Below are 19,999 nucleotides of genomic sequence, written 5' to 3'. Positions count from 1 at the left end.
TAGTGACTTTTAAGGGGCAAATACATGAATAGGATGGGAATAGAGGGTCCCCGGAAGGGTAGGGGGTTTTAGTTCAGACGGGCAGCATGGTCGGCGCAGGCTTGGAGGGCCGAAGGGCCTGTTCCTGTGCTGTAATTTTCTTTGTTCTTGTTCTTTGTTTGTTGGATTTTTGTTTGACATCTCCCAAGCCTCCATGTGTCGAGAATTTACATGTTACTCCAATAATAGTCTAACCAAAGTTCACCACAGGTTCACTATAAATCCTCTGTTGTCCAATTCTAACCCTCCCGAATTAAATCCTTGCATTTGGTTTGCTTTGTCTTATGACTTTATTAACCTGTGATTTGTGTATTTGTATTCTCGGATCCCTTTGTTCCTCCACTACTTCCCGGTATTTATCCTCCAAGTTATATTGTGACTTTATTTACCTTTGTAAATCCAAATACCTCACATTTATCTCAGTTGAAATTTATTTGCCCAAATCTCAGTGACCTTTCTCACCTCCAGCCACCAATCGTTCCTGCGTAAAATGATGTGCGGTCCAAAGCTGTGTGGGTTAGGTTGATTGGCCATGCTGAATTGGCCCTGGAGTCAGGGGGATTAACAGGGTAAATAAGGAAATTTGGCAAGGAGCTTGGTATGGCTCCTGCTCTGCCCAAGACCGCAAGGAACTACAAAAGGTTGTGAATGTAGCCCAATCCATCACGCAAACCAGCCTCCCATCCATTGACTCTGTCTACACATCCCGCTGCCTCGGCAAAGCAGCCAGCATAATTAGGGACCCCACGCACCCCGGACATTCTCTCTTCCACCTTCTTCCGTCGGGAAAAAGATACAAAAGTCTGAGGTCACATACCAACCGACTCAAGAACAGCCTTTTCCCTGCTGCTGTCGGACGTTTGAATGGACTTACCTCGCATTAAGTTGATCTTTCTCTACACCCCAGCTATGACTGTAACACTACATTCTGCACTCTCTCCTTTCCTTCTCTATGAACGGTATGCTTTGTCTGTATAGCGTGCAAGAAACAATACTTTTCACTGTATGTTAATACATGTGACAATAAATCAAATCAAATGAAATCAAATCAAAAATTATGTGGGGCTATGGGAATAGGGTCTGGGTGGGATTGTGGTCGGTACAGACTTGATGAGCCAAATGGCCTCCTTCTGCACTGTAGGGATTCAATGATTCTATGAAAATCTTCCTTGGATTTCTCTCTTCATTTGATACTCGGTACAAAGGGGTTAACCACAACCACACCACCATCTATGAGGATGGGTTGGGATTGGGGGGGGTGAGGAGTGGCATCTCAAACAGAGTTTGGACATTGGGGGACTCTGGCGCTCGGATTTGAGTTCAAGATCAATGGAGGAAAACCCCTCAATCTGTTGGTTGTAAGGACTCCAAATAAAGAACATGAAATCGTAGAACACAAAACTCCCTCGTGTTCCACTCCTACTCTGTACTGATGAAAGTGTTCTGGGGGGGGGGCGGCAAAGAAAATCCATTCCCCACCAGGATGGCCTGAGAGCTCTTCGCTTCTTCCTCGAACAGTGGTCTGAATAATCCCCATCCATCACCGCTCTCCTCCATCTGCCTGAACTGGTTCCCTCACTCAACAACTTCTCCTTGAACTCCTTCTCACTTCCTCCAAATAAAAGGTGTGGCTTTGGACACCCGCAGGGGTCCCAGTTATGCCTGTTCTCTTTACGGGATGTGTGGAGCATTCCCTGTTCCAGTCCTATCCCGGGCCTCTCCCACAGCTCTTTCACTGTCACAAAAATAACAGCTCTGACGAAGTATCTTCCAGATTGGAAACGTTAGCTCTATTCTCTCTCCGTTGGTGCTGTCAGACCTCCTGAGACTTACCAGTGTCTTTTGTTTTTCATCCCTAATGAACCAGTCATTCCCAATGTGTTCTCATTGGGATGGATGGTCATAGCGTCATTATGGAGGCTATTCAGCCCATTGAGTCCATGCTGGTATGGTGTGTCAGATGGAAATATGTCATGCAGCTGCGTCATAGCAAGTTGGGACACAGATTGTTTCTCCCAATCCTCCAGCAGACAACCATCCCCAAATTATTGCAGCAGAATGCATGGAATTTCACTCTGTAATTAATTAAATAATTATTTGGGGCGGCACAGTGGTTAGCACAGCTGCCTCTTAGCGCCAGGGACCCGGGTTCGATTCCTGGCTTGGGTCACTGTCTGTGTGGAGTTTGTACGCTCCCCCCATGTCTGCGTGGGTTTCCTCCCACAGTCCGAACGACGTGCTGGTTAGGGTGCATTGACCCGAACAGGCGCCGGAGTGTGGCGACTAGGGGTTTTTCACAGTAACTTCATTGCAGTGTTAATGTAAGCCTACTTGTGACTAATAAATAAACTTTAAACATTTATTTTAACTTTAATGCAGAGGTTTTGAAATTCCAGAGACTTGGTGTGTTTTGTTTAATTCATTCACCCGATTCCAGGCGTCAGTGGCGAGGGCAGAATGGATTGCACATTGCTAACGCCAATGTGAAGGCGGAAATGGTGAAGCAGCTTCGTAAATATAACTAAATGACTCATCAGGCCATTTCAAACAGAAATTAAAATTCAATCACATTCCTGTGGGTTTCTGCGAGAGTTAGCTAACTCCGCACGCAGCGAATGCCAATGTGGGCAGAACCTTCCGTTCTGAAGTCTCAGTTCAGAGAAGGACACTGAAGTGTGAGTGGTTCTGGCTGGGGGTGTGGGACAGTTGAACATGCGTGACCTTGCACTGGGCAGTACATTGCTTATGCTTCCATGTGGAGTATGGTGAATCTCACAGTGGGGACGGATAGGGAGGCACTCTCCGAGCCACATTTAAAGGGCAGAGGAACAGTCTCATTTTCCCCCCCCCCCCCCCCCACCCGCCCCCTGCCCTACACACCCTGACCTGCCTCCAGGCCCAGACTCTGCTTCTACCCTTTAAGGGGATGCCTCTCAACAATGACCCAATCTCTGCTACCAGCACCCGATACAGGAGAAGTTCTGTGCAATCAGCAACAAGGTAAATTTAAGTTATAGAGGTTGGAGAGGCTTGGGTTGTTTTCTCTGGAGTGGAGAAGACTTGGGGGGGGTGACCTGATCGGGGTGTTCAAGATGATGAGGGGCATGGACAGGGTGGATAGGGAGCAGCTGTTCCCCTTAGTTGAAGGGTCAGTCCTAAGGGGACACAAGTGGAAAGTGAGGTGTGGGAGGTTTGGGGGGATTTGAGGAAAACCCTTTTTACTCAGAGGGTGGTGAGGGTCTGGAATGCGCTGCCTGGGAGGGTGGTGGAGGTGGAATGCCTCACATCCTTTAAAAAGTACCTGGATGAGCACTTGGCACATCATAACATTCAGGGCTATGGGCCAAGTGCTGGCAACTGGGATTAGGTGGGCAGGTCAGGGCCTTTCATGCATCGGTGCAGACTCGATGGGCCGAAGAGCCTCTTCTGCACTACAGTATCCTGGGATTCTGTGATGAATTAATCCTCCAAGGCCAGTGTCCCCGCACCAGATTCCCTTTATTTACAAACTCAATCCCACTTCCAAGAGTGCTTCAGATATACAGTCAGAATCTGGAGTGTCAGTAGCCCTGACGCTCCTCAGTAACTCCCACCCACCTGACAAAAGGACAGCCTGTTCCGAAAGCTAGTGGCTTTTGCTACCAAATAAACCTGTTGGACTTTAACCTGGTGTTGTTAGACTTCTTACTGTGTTTACCCCAGTCTAACGCCAGCATCTCCACATCATGGCTCCTCAGTATATACAGTAAGAAGTTTAACAACACCAGGTTAAAGTCCAACAGGTTTATTTGATAACAAATACATCAGTATATCAGTATATACACAGGTAAGGCTCCCCGATTAGGCAGACAATCATGACCTCAATCAGGGAGCTCATACTCCAATAGGCCCACCTCTTGGGCCTCATTGAAGCCATTACACAGCATCTGCTGACCTCAAATTCAAGGAAGAAGCAAAGTTTGCTGAGTATAGGCCGTTTATATACAGTCGCAAAGGTGAACGTTCGAAGGAACTTCCCGACATTGTTTATTGGGAAGTTCGGCCCTCCATTGAGATTCCCGAGAACAGGACCCGATAGTTCAACCCAGTGGTTAGCGCTGCTGCCTCACAGCGCAAGGGACCCGGGTTCAATTCCTGGCTTGGGTCACTGTCTGTGTGGAGTCTGCACGTTCTCCCCGTGACTGCGTGGGTTTCCTCCGGGTGCTCCAGTTTCCACCCTCAGTCCAAAGATGTGCGGGTTAAGTTGATTAGCCATGATAAATTGACCCTAGTGTTAGGGGATTAGCAGGGTAAATAGGTGGGGTTATGGAGATAGGGCCTGGGTGGGATTGTGGTCAGTGCAGACTCGATGGGCTGAATGGCCACTTTCTGCACTGTACGGCTTCTATGATTCAATGTTGGGAAATGATTAGTGTCCCGACATTTAGAAAGGTATCATGTGTCGACACAGGCCTGGTGGGCCGAAGGGCCTGTTCCTGTGCAGTTCTGTTCTTTGTTCTCTTTGCCCCGGCCCAACAAGCTTCGTACTGTTGGCTGAGCAAGAAGGTTCCATCCCTGGGCGCTCATATTGGAGTGTGATTGACAGCCTGGGGAGGAGGGGTGATAACCCTCACCACAATAAAAATATCAATTCACAATATCTCCATCAAACATCTTCCCTCGTGACGACAATCAGACTGCTTTACAGTCCTCTCACCAATACGCATTGAAAAGTAAACATCTCCATCTTGTGGACTAGTGAGGGAACTTCCATTCTGGACACAGATCCACACTCGATCCCGGTTAAGCTCTGCACAGCAGGGAACCACTGGAAGATTTACAGAGAGGAGTCATAATAACAAACCCCAGTCTCAGGGGTCTAAACTATAGTTAGACTCTGCAGCCGAGTGACTAGTGCAGCCCAGTGGGTAACTCCGTCACCTCTCAGTGAGAAGGATGGGGTTTCAGATCCATTGCAAAGACTCCAGGCTACCATTTCCAATGCAGTACTGAGGGAGTGCTGCACTGTCAGAGGGTCAGTGCTGAGGGAGTGCTGCACTGTCAGAGGGTCAGTACTGAGGGAGTGCCGCACTGTCAGTGTCAGTACTGAGGGAGTGCTGCACTGTCAGAGGGTCAGTACTGAGGGAGTGCCACACTGTCAGAGGGTCAGTGCTGAGGGAGTGCTGCACTGTTAGAGGGTCAGTACCGAGGGTGAGCTGCACAGTCAGAAGGTCAGTACAGAGGGAGTGCCACACTGTCAGAGGGTCATACTGAGGGAGTGCTGCACTGTCAGAGGATCAGTACTGAGGGAGTGCTGCACTGTCAGAGGGTCAGTACTGAGGGAGTGCCACACTGTCAGAGGGTCAGTGCTGGGGGAGTGCTGCACTGTCAGAGGATCAGTACTGAGGGAGTGCTGCACTGTCAGAGGATCAGTACTGAGGGAGTGCCGCACTGTCAGAGGGTCAGTGCTGAGGGAGTGCTGCACTGTCAGAGGGTCAGTACTGAGGGAGTGCCGCACTGTCAGAGGGTCAGTACTGAGGGAGTGCCGCACTGTCAGAGGGTCAGTACTGAGGGAGTGCCGCACTGTAAGAGGGTTAGTACTGAGGGAGAGCTGCACAGTCAGAAGGTCAGTACAGGAGGAGTGCCACACTGTCAGAGGGTCAATACTGAGGGAGTGCCGCACTGTCAGAGGGTCAGTAAAGAGGGAGCACTGCACTATCAGAGGGTCAGTACTGAGGGAGTGCCGCACTGTCAGAGGGTCAGTACTGAGGGAGTGCTGCGCTGTCAGAGGGTCAGTGCTGAGGGAGTGCCGCACTGTCAGAGGGTCAGTAAAGAGGGAGCACTGCACTATCAGAGGGTCAGTACTGAGGGAGTGCCGCACTGTCAGAGGGTCAGTACAGAGAGAGTGCCGCACTGTCAGAGGGTCAGTACTGAGGGAGTGCCGCACTGTCAGAGAGTCAGTGCTGAGGGAGCACTGCACTGTCAGAGGGTCAGTACTGAGGGAGTGCTGCACTGTCAGAGGGTCAGTACTGAGGGAGTGCTGCGCTGTCAGAGGGTCAGTACTGAGGGAGTGCCGCACTGTCAGAGGGTCAGTACTGAGGGAGTGCTGCGCTGTCAGAGGGTCAGTACTGAGGGGGTGCCGCACTGTCAGAGGATCAGTGCTGAGGGATTGCCGCACTGTCAGAGGATCAGTACTGAGGGAGTGCTGCGCTGTCAGAGGGTCAGTGCTGAGGGAGTGCCGCACTGTCAGAGGGTCAGTGCTGAGGGAGTGCTGCAGTGTCAGAGGGTCAGTGCTGAGGGAGTGCTGCGCTGTCAGAGGGTCAGTACTGAGGGGGTGCCGCACTGTCAGAGGATCAGTGCTGAGGGATTGCCGCACTGTCAGAGGATCAGTACTGAGGGAGTGCTGCGCTGTCAGAGGGTCAGTGCTGAGGGAGTGCCGCACTGTCAGAGGGTCAGTGCTGAGGGAGTGCCGCACTGTCAGAGGGTCAGTGCTGAGGGAGTGCTGCAGTGTCAGAGGGTCAGTGCTGAGGGAGTGCTGCAGTGTCAGAGGGTCAGTGCTGAGGGAGTGCCGCACTGTCAGAGGGTCAGTACTGAGGGAGTGCTGCGCTGTCAGAGGGTCAGTACTGAGGGGGTGCCGCACTGTCAGAGGATCAGTGCTGAGGGAGTGCCGCACTGTCAGAGGGTCAGTACTGAGGGAGTGCCGCACTGTCAGAGGGTCAGTACTGAGGGAGTGCCGCACTGTCAGAGGGTCAGTGCTGAGGGAGTGCCGCACTGTCAGAGGGTCAGTGCTGAGGGATTGCCGCACTGTCAGAGGATCAGTACTGAGGGAGTGCTGCGCTGTCAGAGGGTCAGTACTGAGGGAGTGCTGCGCTGTCAGAGGGTCAGTGCTGAGGGAGTGCCGCACTGTCAGAGGGTCAGTGCTGAGGGAGTGCTGCAGTGTCAGAGGGTCAGTGCTGAGGGAGTGCCGCACTGTGTCAGATTATAATCTCTGCCTCTTGTTTTTTTTGCGCTTTGTTTGCAGGTTTCTGTTTCAGTCTGTCCATTCTGTTTGTGCTCTCAGGTGGCAGCTGTTTGTTCTGCCATTCCCACCTCCTCTGGGCAGCTGTTTTGTTTCTTTACCCTGGCCCTGAACCACCAATTCTTTTGTCTTTTGTTCTTTCCTGCCTTCCACCCGCCCACAAACATTCCCCGTCGTTCTTTTGCTGCCCTTTCGCCTGTTCAGAACCTATCAAATTTCCCACTGCTGCTCCAAGATCAACAACCTAAAATGCTAACTCTGTTTCTCTCACGGGCGGTACAGTGGTTAGCACTGCTGCCTCACAGCGCCAGGGACCCGGGTTCGATTCCCGGCTTGGGTCACTGTCTGTGTGGAGTTTGCACATTCTCCCCGTGTCTGCGTGGGTTTCCTTCGGGTGCTCCAGTTTCCTCCCACAGTCTGAAAGACATGTTGGTTAGGGTGCATTGGCCACGCTAAATTCTTCCTCAGTGTACCCGAACAGGCGCTGGACTGTGGCAACTAGGGGATTTTCACAGCAACTTCATTGTAGTGTTAATGCAAGTCTACTTGTGACACTAATAAATCATACAGAATACTACAGTGCAGTAGAAAGAGGCCCTTTGGCCCATCGAGTCTGCACCAACGCGTGAAAGATCCTGACCTGTTCACCTAATCCCACTTGGCCCAAAAATAAACTTAAAAATTTAAATTCTCCACAACGCTGCCTCTCCTGCTGAGTATTTCCAGCATCTTCTGTTTTCATTTACATTTTCTTACCCGATTACTGTTCAGCTAGTGAACAGTTGTTGGTCCAGAGCTAAACATGAAGCTAAATGCAGCAATCACATTACAGATAATTAAGTGAGTGTGTTTTTATTTATTAAATGATTGTCTGGGTTGGGATTTGTTGCAACTCATTTCCTTTTTGCCGACTTGCAGATTCTTGTTTATAGAATATTAATTATCTTCCAGCTAAACACAAATAGCTTAAAGCTTGTCTTTGCAGATGGGGAGTGTGTCACATTGTTTGCGTGTGTGTGTGTATTGAGCTTAGACTAACCAGTATAAAAATACTTGAAAGTTCTGTGAAGCAGATGCAAGGCTGCTTGCTCTCCATCTGCAGTACTCGATTGCAAGGTAATAATGTATTGGTTAGCAAAATATTTCTTCTAGAATGTTCATGTGTGTTCATCAAATTCTGTGAATGTATAATTCTTGTCTCCCACCAGAAGATTTTCTTGCTGGAGTTCGGGCTGGAGATAGGACTGTTTTAAGTCAAAGACAGGGCTGTAGATCAACAGGTCTCCAGAGAGGAGGTTGTGCGAGAGGACTCGAGAGATAGAATTTTTGAATTGGATGTGAATTGAAATAGGTGTCTTGTTAATACAATGGTGGAAATCATTGCTTCGTTAAACTACACCAGTGCCTTGAAATGATAGTGTGTGACATTAACAACCTGTGTTCAAGTCTTATTTTAATTTTCTAAAAGTGGGGATGTGGCACAGAATGTTCATGTGATTGGGTTGAGGCAGCTTCAAAAAACTGCAGAAACGTACTTCAGCGCAGTGGTGTCCACAGATGTTTCTGTGGTACAGTGGCATCTGCAGATGTTCCCTTGGATACAGTGGAAACTGTAGATGTTCCCCTGGATGCAGTGGCATCTGCAGATGTTCTCCTGGATACAGTGGAAACTGTAGATGTTCCCCTGGATACAGTGGCATCTGCAGATGTTCCCCTGCAAACAATGGAAACTGCAGATGTTCCCCTGGATACCTTATACAATGGAGTGTCTGCAACTTTTTGAACTGCTGCAGTTTGATTTGATTTGATTTATTGTCACATGTATTAGCATACAGTGAAAAGTATTGTTTCTTGCGCGCTATGCAGACAAAGCACACCATTCATAGAGAAGGAAAGGAGAGAGTGCAGAATGTAGTGTTACAGTCATGGCTAGGGTGTAGAGAAAGATCAACTTAGTGCAAGGTAGGTCCATTCAAAAGTCTGACAGCAGCAGGGAAGAAGCTGTTCTCGAGTCGGTTGGTACGTGACCTCAGACTTTTGTATCTTTTTCCCGATGGAAGAAGGTGGAAGAGAGAATGCACGGGGTGTGTGGGGTCCTTAATTGTGCTGGTTGCTTTGCCGATGCATTGGGAAGTGTAGACAGAGTCAATGGATGGGAGGCTGGTTTACGTGAAGGATTGGGCTACATTCACGACCTTTTGTAGTTCCTTGCAGTCTTGGGCAGAGCAGGAGCCATACCGAGCTGTGATACAACCAGAAAGAATGCTTTCTATGGTGCATCTGTAAAAGTTGGTGAGAGTCGTAGCTGACATGCCAAATTTCCTTAGTCTTCTGAGAAAGTAGAGGCGTTGGTGATAATGGCGGTAACTTTACCAGCCTGTTCTGGGTTTGTCTCGCATGGTGTGACTGCACCCAGAGCCAGGCTTTGTAATCTATGTAATATACATCGATCACAATAAAAAAAACAATGCACTTAATGAAATACTAATAAATTTATAAAAATATAAACAGTCGCTTGGTCATACAGAACTTGAATCGAGCTGATAAGAGACATGTTGCTGAAGTTTTCCATCTTGCACTCATCAGGACAAACAAGAATACAAAATTTCAAATAATCACAATTTATACTGCAGGAGAAAAGGGTGCTGATTGGTTGGCAAGTTGACACAGATTGACTGAAGTGTTGCCATGGAGAAAGCAATGGAGAACTATAGACTCCCTAAGTGAAATTTGGTATTCTTGTGTTTGTCCTGATGAGTGCTTTCTGGTTGTGTCACAGCTTGGTATGGCTCCTTCTCTGCCCAAGCCCACAAGGAACTACAAAAGGTCGTGAATGTAGCCCAATCCATCACGCAAACCAGCCTCCCATCCATTGACTCTGTCTACACTTCCCACTGCATCGGCAAAGCAGTCAGCATAATTAAGGACCCCACGCACCCCGGACATTCTCTCTTCCACCTTCTTCCATCGGGAAAAAGATACAAAAGTCTGAGGTCACGTACCAACCGACTCAAGATCGATTCAGCAACATCCCTCTCTTTTCAGTGATATTGATATGAGTACAATGTTCATCACCGTTTTCTCTGTTCCAGTATGAACGCTCTGCACCTGTTGCCTCTTGTCCTGTCTTTGAGTTGTCATCAGGTTGGTTCCCAGTGCTCCCTGACAAGGTATGTGTCATACGTGGAGAATGAAGAGTGCGGCTATTGCGTGGCTATCAACACCACCATCTGTGCTGGCTTCTGTATGTCACGGGTAAGGTGTTTTTGATGCTCATACCAGCTCTTTGAATATAGGCACGGTTTCATGTCTTACCTGCCCATGGTCACTGTGAAAACTAACTCGCATTAATATGCCCACACACTTCACAAACTAATTACACATTGCCAAAGGATTCGAAGGCAGATCAGTCAGAAAGGGTGATGGAGTCAATTCTTTTAACACAGCAAGTGGTTCTGATCTGGAACGCACTGTCTGAAAAGTGGAAGCTGATTCAGTAGCAACTTCCTAAAGGCAAATGGAAAAATACTTGACAAAGGAAAAAAATATATTACAAGACAATGGGGAAAGAGCAGAGAGTGGGACTAATTGAAGAGCTCTTTCTAAGGCTGCGGCGTCGTGGTATTGTCACTGGACTAGTAATCCAGACACCCCAGGTATTGCTCTGGGGACCTGGGTTCAAATCCCACCCATGGCAGATGGTTAAATTTGAATTCAATAAAAATCTGGAACTAAAAGTCTAATGACCATGAAACCATTATCGATTGTAGTAATTGGGTCGGCACGGTGGCACAGTGGTTAGCACTGCTGCCTCTCAGCACCAGGGACCCGGGTTCGATTCCCGGCTTGGGTCACTGTCTGTGTGGAGTTTGCACATTCTCCCTGTGTCTGCATGGGTTTCCTCCGGGCGCTCCGGTTTCCTCCCACATTCTGAAAGACGTGCTGGTGAGGTTCATTGACCCGAACAGGCGCCGGAGTGTGGCAACTAGGGGAATTTCACAGTAATTTCATTGCAGTGTTTATGTAAGCCTTACTTGTGACTAATAAATAAAACTTTTAACTTTTAAAACGCAACCTGGTTCACTAATGTCCTTTAGGGAAGGAAATCTGCCGTCCTTGCCCGGTCTGACCTACATGTGACTCCAGACCCACAGTAATGTGTTTGACTCTTAACTGCCTTCTGAAATGGCCTAACAAGTCCCTCAGTTCAAGGGAAATCGTGGATGGGCAATAAATGCTGACCAGCCAGCGATGCCCATGTTGCACAAATTATTATTTTTTAAATGATGGGCCGAATGGCCTCCTACTGTATCATTCTATGTCAATATGACAGCTGACCAAAGACTTGGTCAAAGATGTAGGTTTTAAGTGCAGGATGTCTTGTAAGTTCTCAATAGTAAATGTAACCTGGGCTGCATTACAGGACCATCATTGCTAAGGGCTATTAATATACACAACCTGGGACTGGAAACATGTGTCGACCGGGCCAGCATCCAATATAATTAATGATTCAGTTGGGATTTCAAAACAATGTAGAATAACCATTATTCTGACACCAGACTAATTCATAAAATTTCATTTAATTCACCTTTCCCTGGTGGGATTTGAACCCCTAACTGCTGAGTTACTAGTTCAAGACCACAACCGTTATTGCACCCCCGACACCAAAAGCTGGACTTGAAGATATTTTGGATGCGCCTCAGTGTCCATTGTCCCTCCCGAGTCCACAAAATTATTGAATTTAATTTCACAATTTACCAGGGTGACCCCGCCCCCCAGAGTTATTAACCTGGTAACATAGCCATTACCAAGAGTAGGTAACCACTTCATCACATTAACTAAGTTAACAGATATAATTCCAAAAGCTTTTCCACACTGTTCCTCATAACTCTGTCTTGTCATACAAGATGATAAGATGTAGAAGTAGACCATTCAGCCCATCATAGAATCCTACAGTGCAGAAGGAGGCCATTCAGCCCATCATAGAATCCTACAGTGCAGAAGGAGGCCATTCAGCCCATCATAGAATCCTACAGTGCAGAAGGAGGCCATTCAGCCCGTCATAGAATCCTACAGCGCAGAAGGAGGCCATTCAGCCCATCCAGTGCTCTGCCATTCAATGAATACCAATAATTTTAATACCAATTTCAAACCATTTTTCGGAAAAGTTAAGCTGTATTTGTGGCCCAGTGCGTTGCCATAGAGGATGAATAATGATGTATTGTTACAGGATGTCAACACAAAATCTCTACTGCCGAAGATTGTTCTGATCCAAAAGGTCTGCACCTACCAAGATGTCAAGTACATTTCCATCAAGCTCCCTGGGTGCCCCCCAAATGTTGACCCCTTTTACAGGTTCCCGGTAATCCTGAGCTGCACGTGTAGCCAATGTGCAACGGATAGCACGGACTGCACCAATGGAATCGACGCTTCCTTCGACTGCACTAAACCACAATGGAGTATCCCCACATCACGTTCTCGTACCCTGTCTCTGTCGAACAATGTATAGGAACAGGAGACTATCTCAGCCTGTTCCTCGACTTAATTAGATCATAGCCGATCTGTATCTTAACTCCATTTATCTGTCTCGATTCCATAGCTCTTAATACGAAAATCTATCAATTGCAGTATTGCTGAAAAAGACATATGCTGTCAAAGCTTTTCATCTTGCACTCATCAGGACAAATACAAGAACACCAAATTTCAAAGGGCGCACCAATTCATACTGCATGTGAAAAAGGTGCTGATCAGTTGGCCAGTAAACCTCAATTTGAATCTTTGGATTGGTCCTCCCAGTCTCACAACTCCCCCAGAGGGCGCCATTGCCAATTTCCATGATAAAGTTCTTCCTAACATCATCTAATGATCTGGTTCTAACTTGAAGGTCATGTTCTCTTGCTCAGGAGTTCCCTGAACAGCAAATACAGTAAAACCCAAATTGTGAATTGATTCAGTTGCTGAAAATCAATCCCATGCCCCTTCCATAGAATAGAAACCCTACAGTGCAGAAAGAGGCCATTTGGTCCATCGAGTCTGCACCAACTCTCCAAAAGAGCAGTCCCCTCCGCTCTTTCCCCGTAGCCCTGTGCATTTACCATGGCTAACCCCCCTGACCTACGTATCTTTGGACACTAAGGTGCAATTTAGCCATGGCCAATCCACCTAACCTGCACATCTTTGGACCGCGGGAGGAAACCGGAGAACCCGGAGGAAACCCATGCAGACATGGGAACAAATTCTGCACAGTCACCCAAGAATGGAATCGAACCCAGGTTCCCTGGTCTGTGAGGCAGCACTGCTAACCACTGTGCCACCGCACTGCCCAACTCTATATTGCATGACATCTTGCATATTCAGTACCTATCCACAAACTTCACTTCCCGTTGGAAGCAGGGCATGAGCAGAAACCATGACAACAGTTGGAATTCCCTATGTAAACAGGGCCCTGTGACAATGTACAAACAGCTCTGGCCATTCAGTGACAGTACAACTCCATTTCTCCGTGTGCCAGTATGTCCAGTGACAGCGTCTACAGTAATACCACAAGAGATTCTGGTGTTTAATAGCACATGAACTACTCATTCATTAAATTTAAGAGATGAACAATTCTTGTAGTTTATGACGGAATGCAAAGGTTATTTAAAGAGTTTGGAAATAATTTAGCCAAGTATGATTAATACCTGACAATATAATTTAATTTATAGTTAGTGACTGTCAAAGAGAATGATTGCCTGAGGGATGACTTTGGAATGAATTGTGTGTGCGCGCAGCGCGACACTTATTGCTTCAATTAATCTTTTGTTACAATCTTTGTTTCGTAAATGTGTTACGTAGCTGAAGTGATATTTGACAAGCGTCAAAATCGCGAACCTTTTTGTTATTGTACCAAGTTTTCTGAATTTCTCAATAAACTGAATTTCAAAAACAAAGGATCCAGTGTCATTTCTGAATGTCCCAGAAAAGGCAGACACACAATCAGTCCGGTACACCGTCACACAATGCTGATTAATCCCCTCAGCCGGAGAGAAGTTCAGTCCCTTGACAGCGATCATCCGCAAACTTTGACTCTGGTTACACATTTTAAATTCGGCCGATTGTCCCTCCGTGCAGAATGGCTCAAGGCTTCTTCACAACCAAGGATCACCTGTCTTCTAGTTTTGATGCGAGTGCTTAGGCCCAGTAACTGATCCCCTGAGCTGTGGTCCTTACAGAAACCAGCTTGGTCAACACTAAGGACGCTTCTGCAATTGGAGGTAAGCGCCGAAGGATGAGGTGTTCAAGGATTTTATATGGGACTGAGAGGGAAGAGATTGGACAGATGCTCGCTACAAGTATGGGGTCTTTTCCGGGTTTTGGCCTGGTGATGACTTCTTACTCTCCGCCATTTCTTTGGTATGGTGTTGGAAATTGCAACAATCGTGTAAAACTGGGTCAGCCAGTCCAGAGCTCCGGGCCCCAGATGTTTTGCAAATTCTGGTGCAATATTGTCATATCCTGCTTCCTTGCCCCACCTCAAGCCCTGTACGACCACCTTTAGTTCTGCACAAAGGCGATGGCCGAGTGGTATTATTACTAGACTATTAATCCAGAAACTCAGCTAATGTTCTGGGGATCTGGGTTCGAATCCCGCCGCAGCAGATAGTGGAATTTGAATTCAATAAAAGATAGCTGAAATTAAGAATCTACGGATGACCATGAAACCATTGTCGATTGTTGTAAAAACCCATCTGGTTCACTAAAGTCCTTTAGGGAAGGAAATCTGCCGTCCTTACTGGGTCTGGCCTACATGTGACTCCAGAGTCACAGCAATGTGGTTGACTCTCAACTGCCCTCTGGCAACTAGAAATGGACAATAAATGCTGGCCAGCCAGCGACGCCCATGTTCCATGAATGAATAAAAATAAACGTCAAAGCGGACAGGTGTAATGTCTTTCTGTGTTGCTGAGTGTTGTCTCCATTCACCCTGGATGTTTCTTCGGGTGTTTTTGTCCAGGGGTACCTTAGCTATGGCAAGTGGGTGGTAGGAAATATGGCTCGGAGCAACTGATGATTTGATTTGATTTATTGCCACATGCATTAACATAGTGAAAAGTATTGTTTCTTGTGCGCTATACAGACAAAACATACCGTTCATAGAGAAGGGAAGGAGAGGGTGCAGAATGTAGTGTTACAGTCATAGCTAGGGTATAGAGAAAGATCAACTTAGTGCGAGGTAGGTCCATTCAAAAGTCTGACAGCAGCAGGGAAGAAGCCGTTCTTGAGTCGGTTGGTACGTGACCTCAGACTTTTGTATCTTTTTCCCGACGGAAGAAGGTGGAAGAGAGAATGTCCGGAGTGCGTGGGGTCCTTAATTATGCTGGCTGCTTTGCCGAGGCAGCTGCAAATGTAGACAGAGTCAATGGATAGAAGGCTGGTTTGCATGAGGGATTGGGCTACATTCACGACCTTTTGTAGTTTCTTGCAGTCTTGGGCAGAGCAGGAACCATACCAAGCTGTGATACAACCAAAAAGAATGCTTTCCATGGTGCATCTGTAAAAGTTGGAGAGAGTCGTAGCTGACATGCCAAATTTCCTTAGTCTTCTGAGAAAGTAGAGGCGTTGGTGAGCTTTCTTAACTATTAGTGTTGGCATGGGGGGACCAGGACAGGTTGTTGGTGATCTGGACACCTAAAAACCTGAAGCTCTCAACTCTTTCTACTTCGTCCCCGTTGATGTAGACAGGGACATGTTCTCCTTTACGCTTCCTGAAGTCGATGACAATCTCCTTCGTTTTGTTGACATTGAGGGAGAGATTATTGTTGTCACACCAGTTCACCAGATTCTCTATCTTATTCCTGTACTCTGTCTTGTGTACTCTGTCTTGTTACCTATCCTTACTGATTGTGGTCTGTGAGTTGGGAAGTTCAGGACCCAGTCGCAGAGGGAGGTGCCGAGGCCCAGGCCAGTGTTTGGAAATGAGTTTCATGAGAATAATGGTGTTGACGGCTGAGCTGTAGTCAATAAATAGGAGTCTGACATAGGTGTCCTTGTTATCTAGGTGTTCCAGGGTTGAGTGCAGGGCCAGGGAGATGACGTCTGCTGTGGACCTGTTGCAGTAGTAGGCAAACTATAGTGGATCCGGGTAGGCCGGGATGCTGGAATTGATTGGTGCCATGACTAACCTTTTGAAGCACTTCATAATGATGGGTGTCAGAGCCACCGGCCGATAGTCATTAAGGCACGCTGCTTGGCTTTTCTTAGGTACCGGGATGATGGTCGTCTTCTTGAAGCAGATAGCGGCCTCAGATTGTTGTAAAGAGAGGTTGAAGATGTCTGCGAATACCCCATCCAGCTGATCTGCACAGGATTTGACTACACGTCTGGGTACCCCATCCGGGCCAGTCGCTTTCCGTGGGTTGACATTCAAGAAGGCTGCTCTGCCATCTGCAACGGTGACCCCAGATACAGATGCAGGGCTTCCAGGGTGGAGGGCATGCTGTCGCTGACCTCTTGCTCAAAACGGGCGTAGAATGCATTGAGCTCATCAGGGAGGGGTGCGTTGGAGCCGGCGATTTTACACGGCTTCATCTTGTAGCCTGTTTTGAGTGGGTGGCTTTTGGGTTGCTGAAGACGATGGATTTAGCTCCAGTACTTCCTGCTGGAGTGTGTGAAGTTTAGCTCTGCTAGTCTCCTCCCACTTGGTGCGGCACGCAGCATTGAGGGATTCGATCAGATGGTCCCCTCCCCTGACTCCCCGATGCTCCATATGCCTTTAGGAGGGCAGTACGCTCTGCATCTAAGCATACAATGTCGATGGGTTGGTAGCCTTGGAGAATCGCTCTGCAGGCTGCTTTGCAGGTGGCACCACTGAGACAGTTATGTGCTTCATCAACAGTGATGTTTCATAGCAGGATTGCTGAGATGCTGCAGTCAAAGGTTTTGCTGTATTTTGTCCAGTTGGCTTTCTGGAAGGTTGCATTGCATTTTCTTGACACGGTTGACTAGTAGAACACGTAGGCCCATGGGAATGAGTAGAGGACAGTGCTGCCAATCATCTAAGAAGTCATCGAAGACACAGTTCTGTGCAGGGTGTGAAGTCCATTAAAAGAACTGCCCCAGCACACTGATAGTCATACGTTCACTCAAGTCAGATTTTAAACAATTTCCACCAATGTTTATTGATTTTATTTCCAGTGAGAAGTTAGAAATAATTGGAGATTCCGCACTGTGGTTAGCACTGCTGCCTCACCTGGGTTCGATTCCCGGCTTGGGTCACTGTGTGTGTGGAGTTTGCACATTCTCCCCGTGTCTGTGTGGGTTTCCTCCGGGAGCTCCGGTTTCCTCCCACGCTCCGAGAAATGTGTGGGTTAGGTGGATTGGCCATGCTAAATTGCCCCTTAGTATCAGGGAATTAGCGAGGGTAAATATGTGGGGTTACGGGGAAAGGGCCTGGGTGGGATTATGGTCAGTGCAGACTTGATGGGCCGAATGGCCTCCTTCTGCACTATAGGATTCTAATGATTATTCCACTGACCGCAGCCAGTGCGGCACCCCCTCAGCACTGACCCTCTGACAGTGCGGCACTTCCTCAGTACTGATCCTCTGACAGTGCGGCACTCCCTCAGTACTGACCCTCTGACAGTGCAGCACCCCCTCAGTACTGACCCTCTGACAGTGCGGCACCCCCTCAGTACTGACCCTCTGACAGTGCGGCACTCCCTCAGCACTGACCCTCTGACAGTGCAGCACTCCCTCAGCACTGACCCTCTGACAGTGCCGCACTCCCTCAGTACTAACCCTCTGACAGTGCGGCACTCCCTCAGCACTGACCCTCTGACAGTGCCGCACTCCCTCAGTACTAACCCTCTGACAGTGCCGCACTCCCTCAGTACTAACCCTCTGACAGTGCGACACTCCCTCAGCACTGACCCTCAGCCAGTGTGGTGCTCCCTCAGCACTGACAATCTGACAGTGCGGCACTCCCTCAGTACTGACCCTCTGTCAGTGCGGCGCTCCCTCAGTACTGACCCTCTGACAGTGCGGTGCTCCCTCAGCGCTGACCCTCTGACAGTGCAGCACTCCCTCAGTACTGACCCTCTGACAGTGCAGCACTCCCTCAGTACTGACCCTCTGACAGTGCGGCACTCCCTCAGCACTGACCCTCTGACAGTGCAGCACTCCCTCAGTACTGACCCTCTGACAGTGCGGCACTCCCTCAGTACTGACCCTCTGACAGTGCAGCACTCCCTCACATTGCTCCTCTGAGTGCAGCATCCTTTCAGTATTGTCCCTCCAATGGTGCAACGCTGTGAGTCCCAACCTGAATAATGCGTCCAATCCGAGTCTCTGAAGTGGGACTTGGACCCATGATCCTCTAGCTCAGAGGTGAATGCGCTATCCATTGGCTAAAACCCTCCATCCGTGTCCAAGGGATTAGTCAACAGCTGAGCCTATCAGAGTGAGCCTAATAGACAATGACTGAGTAACAATGATGGAGATCTGCCAAACGTCAACTGATAGTAACGGAAATGTCAGGGTTAAAATATCGTGAAAGATATATCACCAATTGCCATTGAACAAAAGGTTCGCAAGCTTCGAGTGTGATCAACAAATTATCCAAACAATATCAAGCAGTCCATAAGACACCGACTACGCTACAAACAGGCTGGAACACCCAGGGGAGGGGGTGATGCGTCAGCGCGAGAGACTTGCTCAGACCTCATTTGCAGAAAATACATCTGGTTCTGGGCAACCCACCTCAGGAAGGAAGCACTGGCTTCGGAGAAGGTGCAGTGCAGATTTACCTGAATTAATACCGGAGATAAAAGGGTTAAATTAAGAGTTAATGTCTTGCGCCACTGAATGTAGAAGTTTGTTCAGAGTCAGAGGTTTACAGCATGCAAACAGGCCCTTCAGCCCAACTTGTCCATGCCATCCAGGTTTTACCACTAAGCTAGTCCCAATTGCCCGTGTTTGGCCCATATCCCTCTATAGCCATCTGACCCATGTAACTGTCTAAATGCTTTTTAAAAGACAAAATTGTACCCGCCTCTACTATTGCCTCTGGCAGCTTGTTCCAGACACTCACCACCCTCTATCTGAAAAAATTGCCCCTCTGGACCCTTTTGTATCTCTCCCCTCTCACCTTAAACCTATGCCCTCTTGTTTTAGACTCCCCTACCTTTGGGAAAAGATATTGACTATCTAGCTGATCTGTGCCCCTCATTATTTTATAGACCTCTATAAGATCACCCCTCAGCCTTCTACGCTCCAGGGAAAAAAAGTCCCAGTCTATCCAGCCTCTCCTTATAACTCAAACCATCGAGTCCCGGTAGCATCCTAGTAAATCTCTTCTGCACTCTTTCTAGTTTAATAATATCCTTTCTATAATAGGGTGACCAGAATTGCACACAGTATTCCAAGTGTGGCCTTATCAATGTCTTGTACAACTTCAACAAGACGTCCCAACTCCTGTATTCAATGTCCTGACCAATGACCAAATATGCTGAATGCCTTCTTCACCACTCTGTCCACCTGTGACTCCACTTTCAAGGAGCTATGAGCATGTACCCCTAGATCTCTTTGAAATGTTGAAAGTGACGAATGGATTATTTCCTCTGCTGAGCGAATCCAGAATAACCTCAGGCAGCACAGTGATTAGCACTGCTGCCTCTCAGCGCCAGAGACCCGGGTTCGATTCCCAGCTTGAGGCACTGTCTGTGCGGAGTCTGCACATTCTCCACATGTCTGCGTGGGTTTCCTCTGGGAGCTCTGGTTTCTTCCCATAGTCTGAAAAACGTGTTGGTTAGGTGCATTGGCCATGCTAAATTCTCCCTCAGTGTACCTGAACAGGTGCTGGAGTGTGGCGGCCAGGGGATTTTCACAGTAACTTCATTGCAGTGTTAATGTAAACCTATTTATGACACTAATAAATAAGCTTTAAAAAAAAAAGCCTTGATCATCCTGCAGGATTCTTCACACAAA

The 19,999-nt window shown here is 47.9% G+C and overlaps 1 protein-coding gene across 1 annotated transcript; it reads left to right on the top strand.

Moving 5' to 3' along the window:
• Positions 1-8,105: 8,105 nt before the first annotated feature.
• On the top strand, positions 8,106-13,915 carry LOC144499067 (thyrotropin subunit beta-like). The gene is made up of 3 exons (XM_078221128.1): positions 8,106-8,152; positions 10,129-10,291; positions 12,267-13,915. The coding sequence occupies exons 2-3, from the start codon at positions 10,130-10,132 to the stop codon at positions 12,543-12,545; spliced, it is 441 nt and encodes a 146-aa protein (XP_078077254.1). The 5' UTR covers positions 8,106-8,152; position 10,129; the 3' UTR covers positions 12,546-13,915.
• Positions 13,916-19,999: the final 6,084 nt, after the last annotated feature.

Source organism: Mustelus asterias, chromosome 9 (genome assembly GCF_964213995.1).
Source record: "Mustelus asterias chromosome 9, sMusAst1.hap1.1, whole genome shotgun sequence".
NCBI classification, from domain to species: Eukaryota; Metazoa; Chordata; class Chondrichthyes; order Carcharhiniformes; family Triakidae; genus Mustelus; species Mustelus asterias.
Note: the sequence above shows the minus strand (reverse complement) of the source record. Positions and strands in the feature narration are given on the sequence as shown.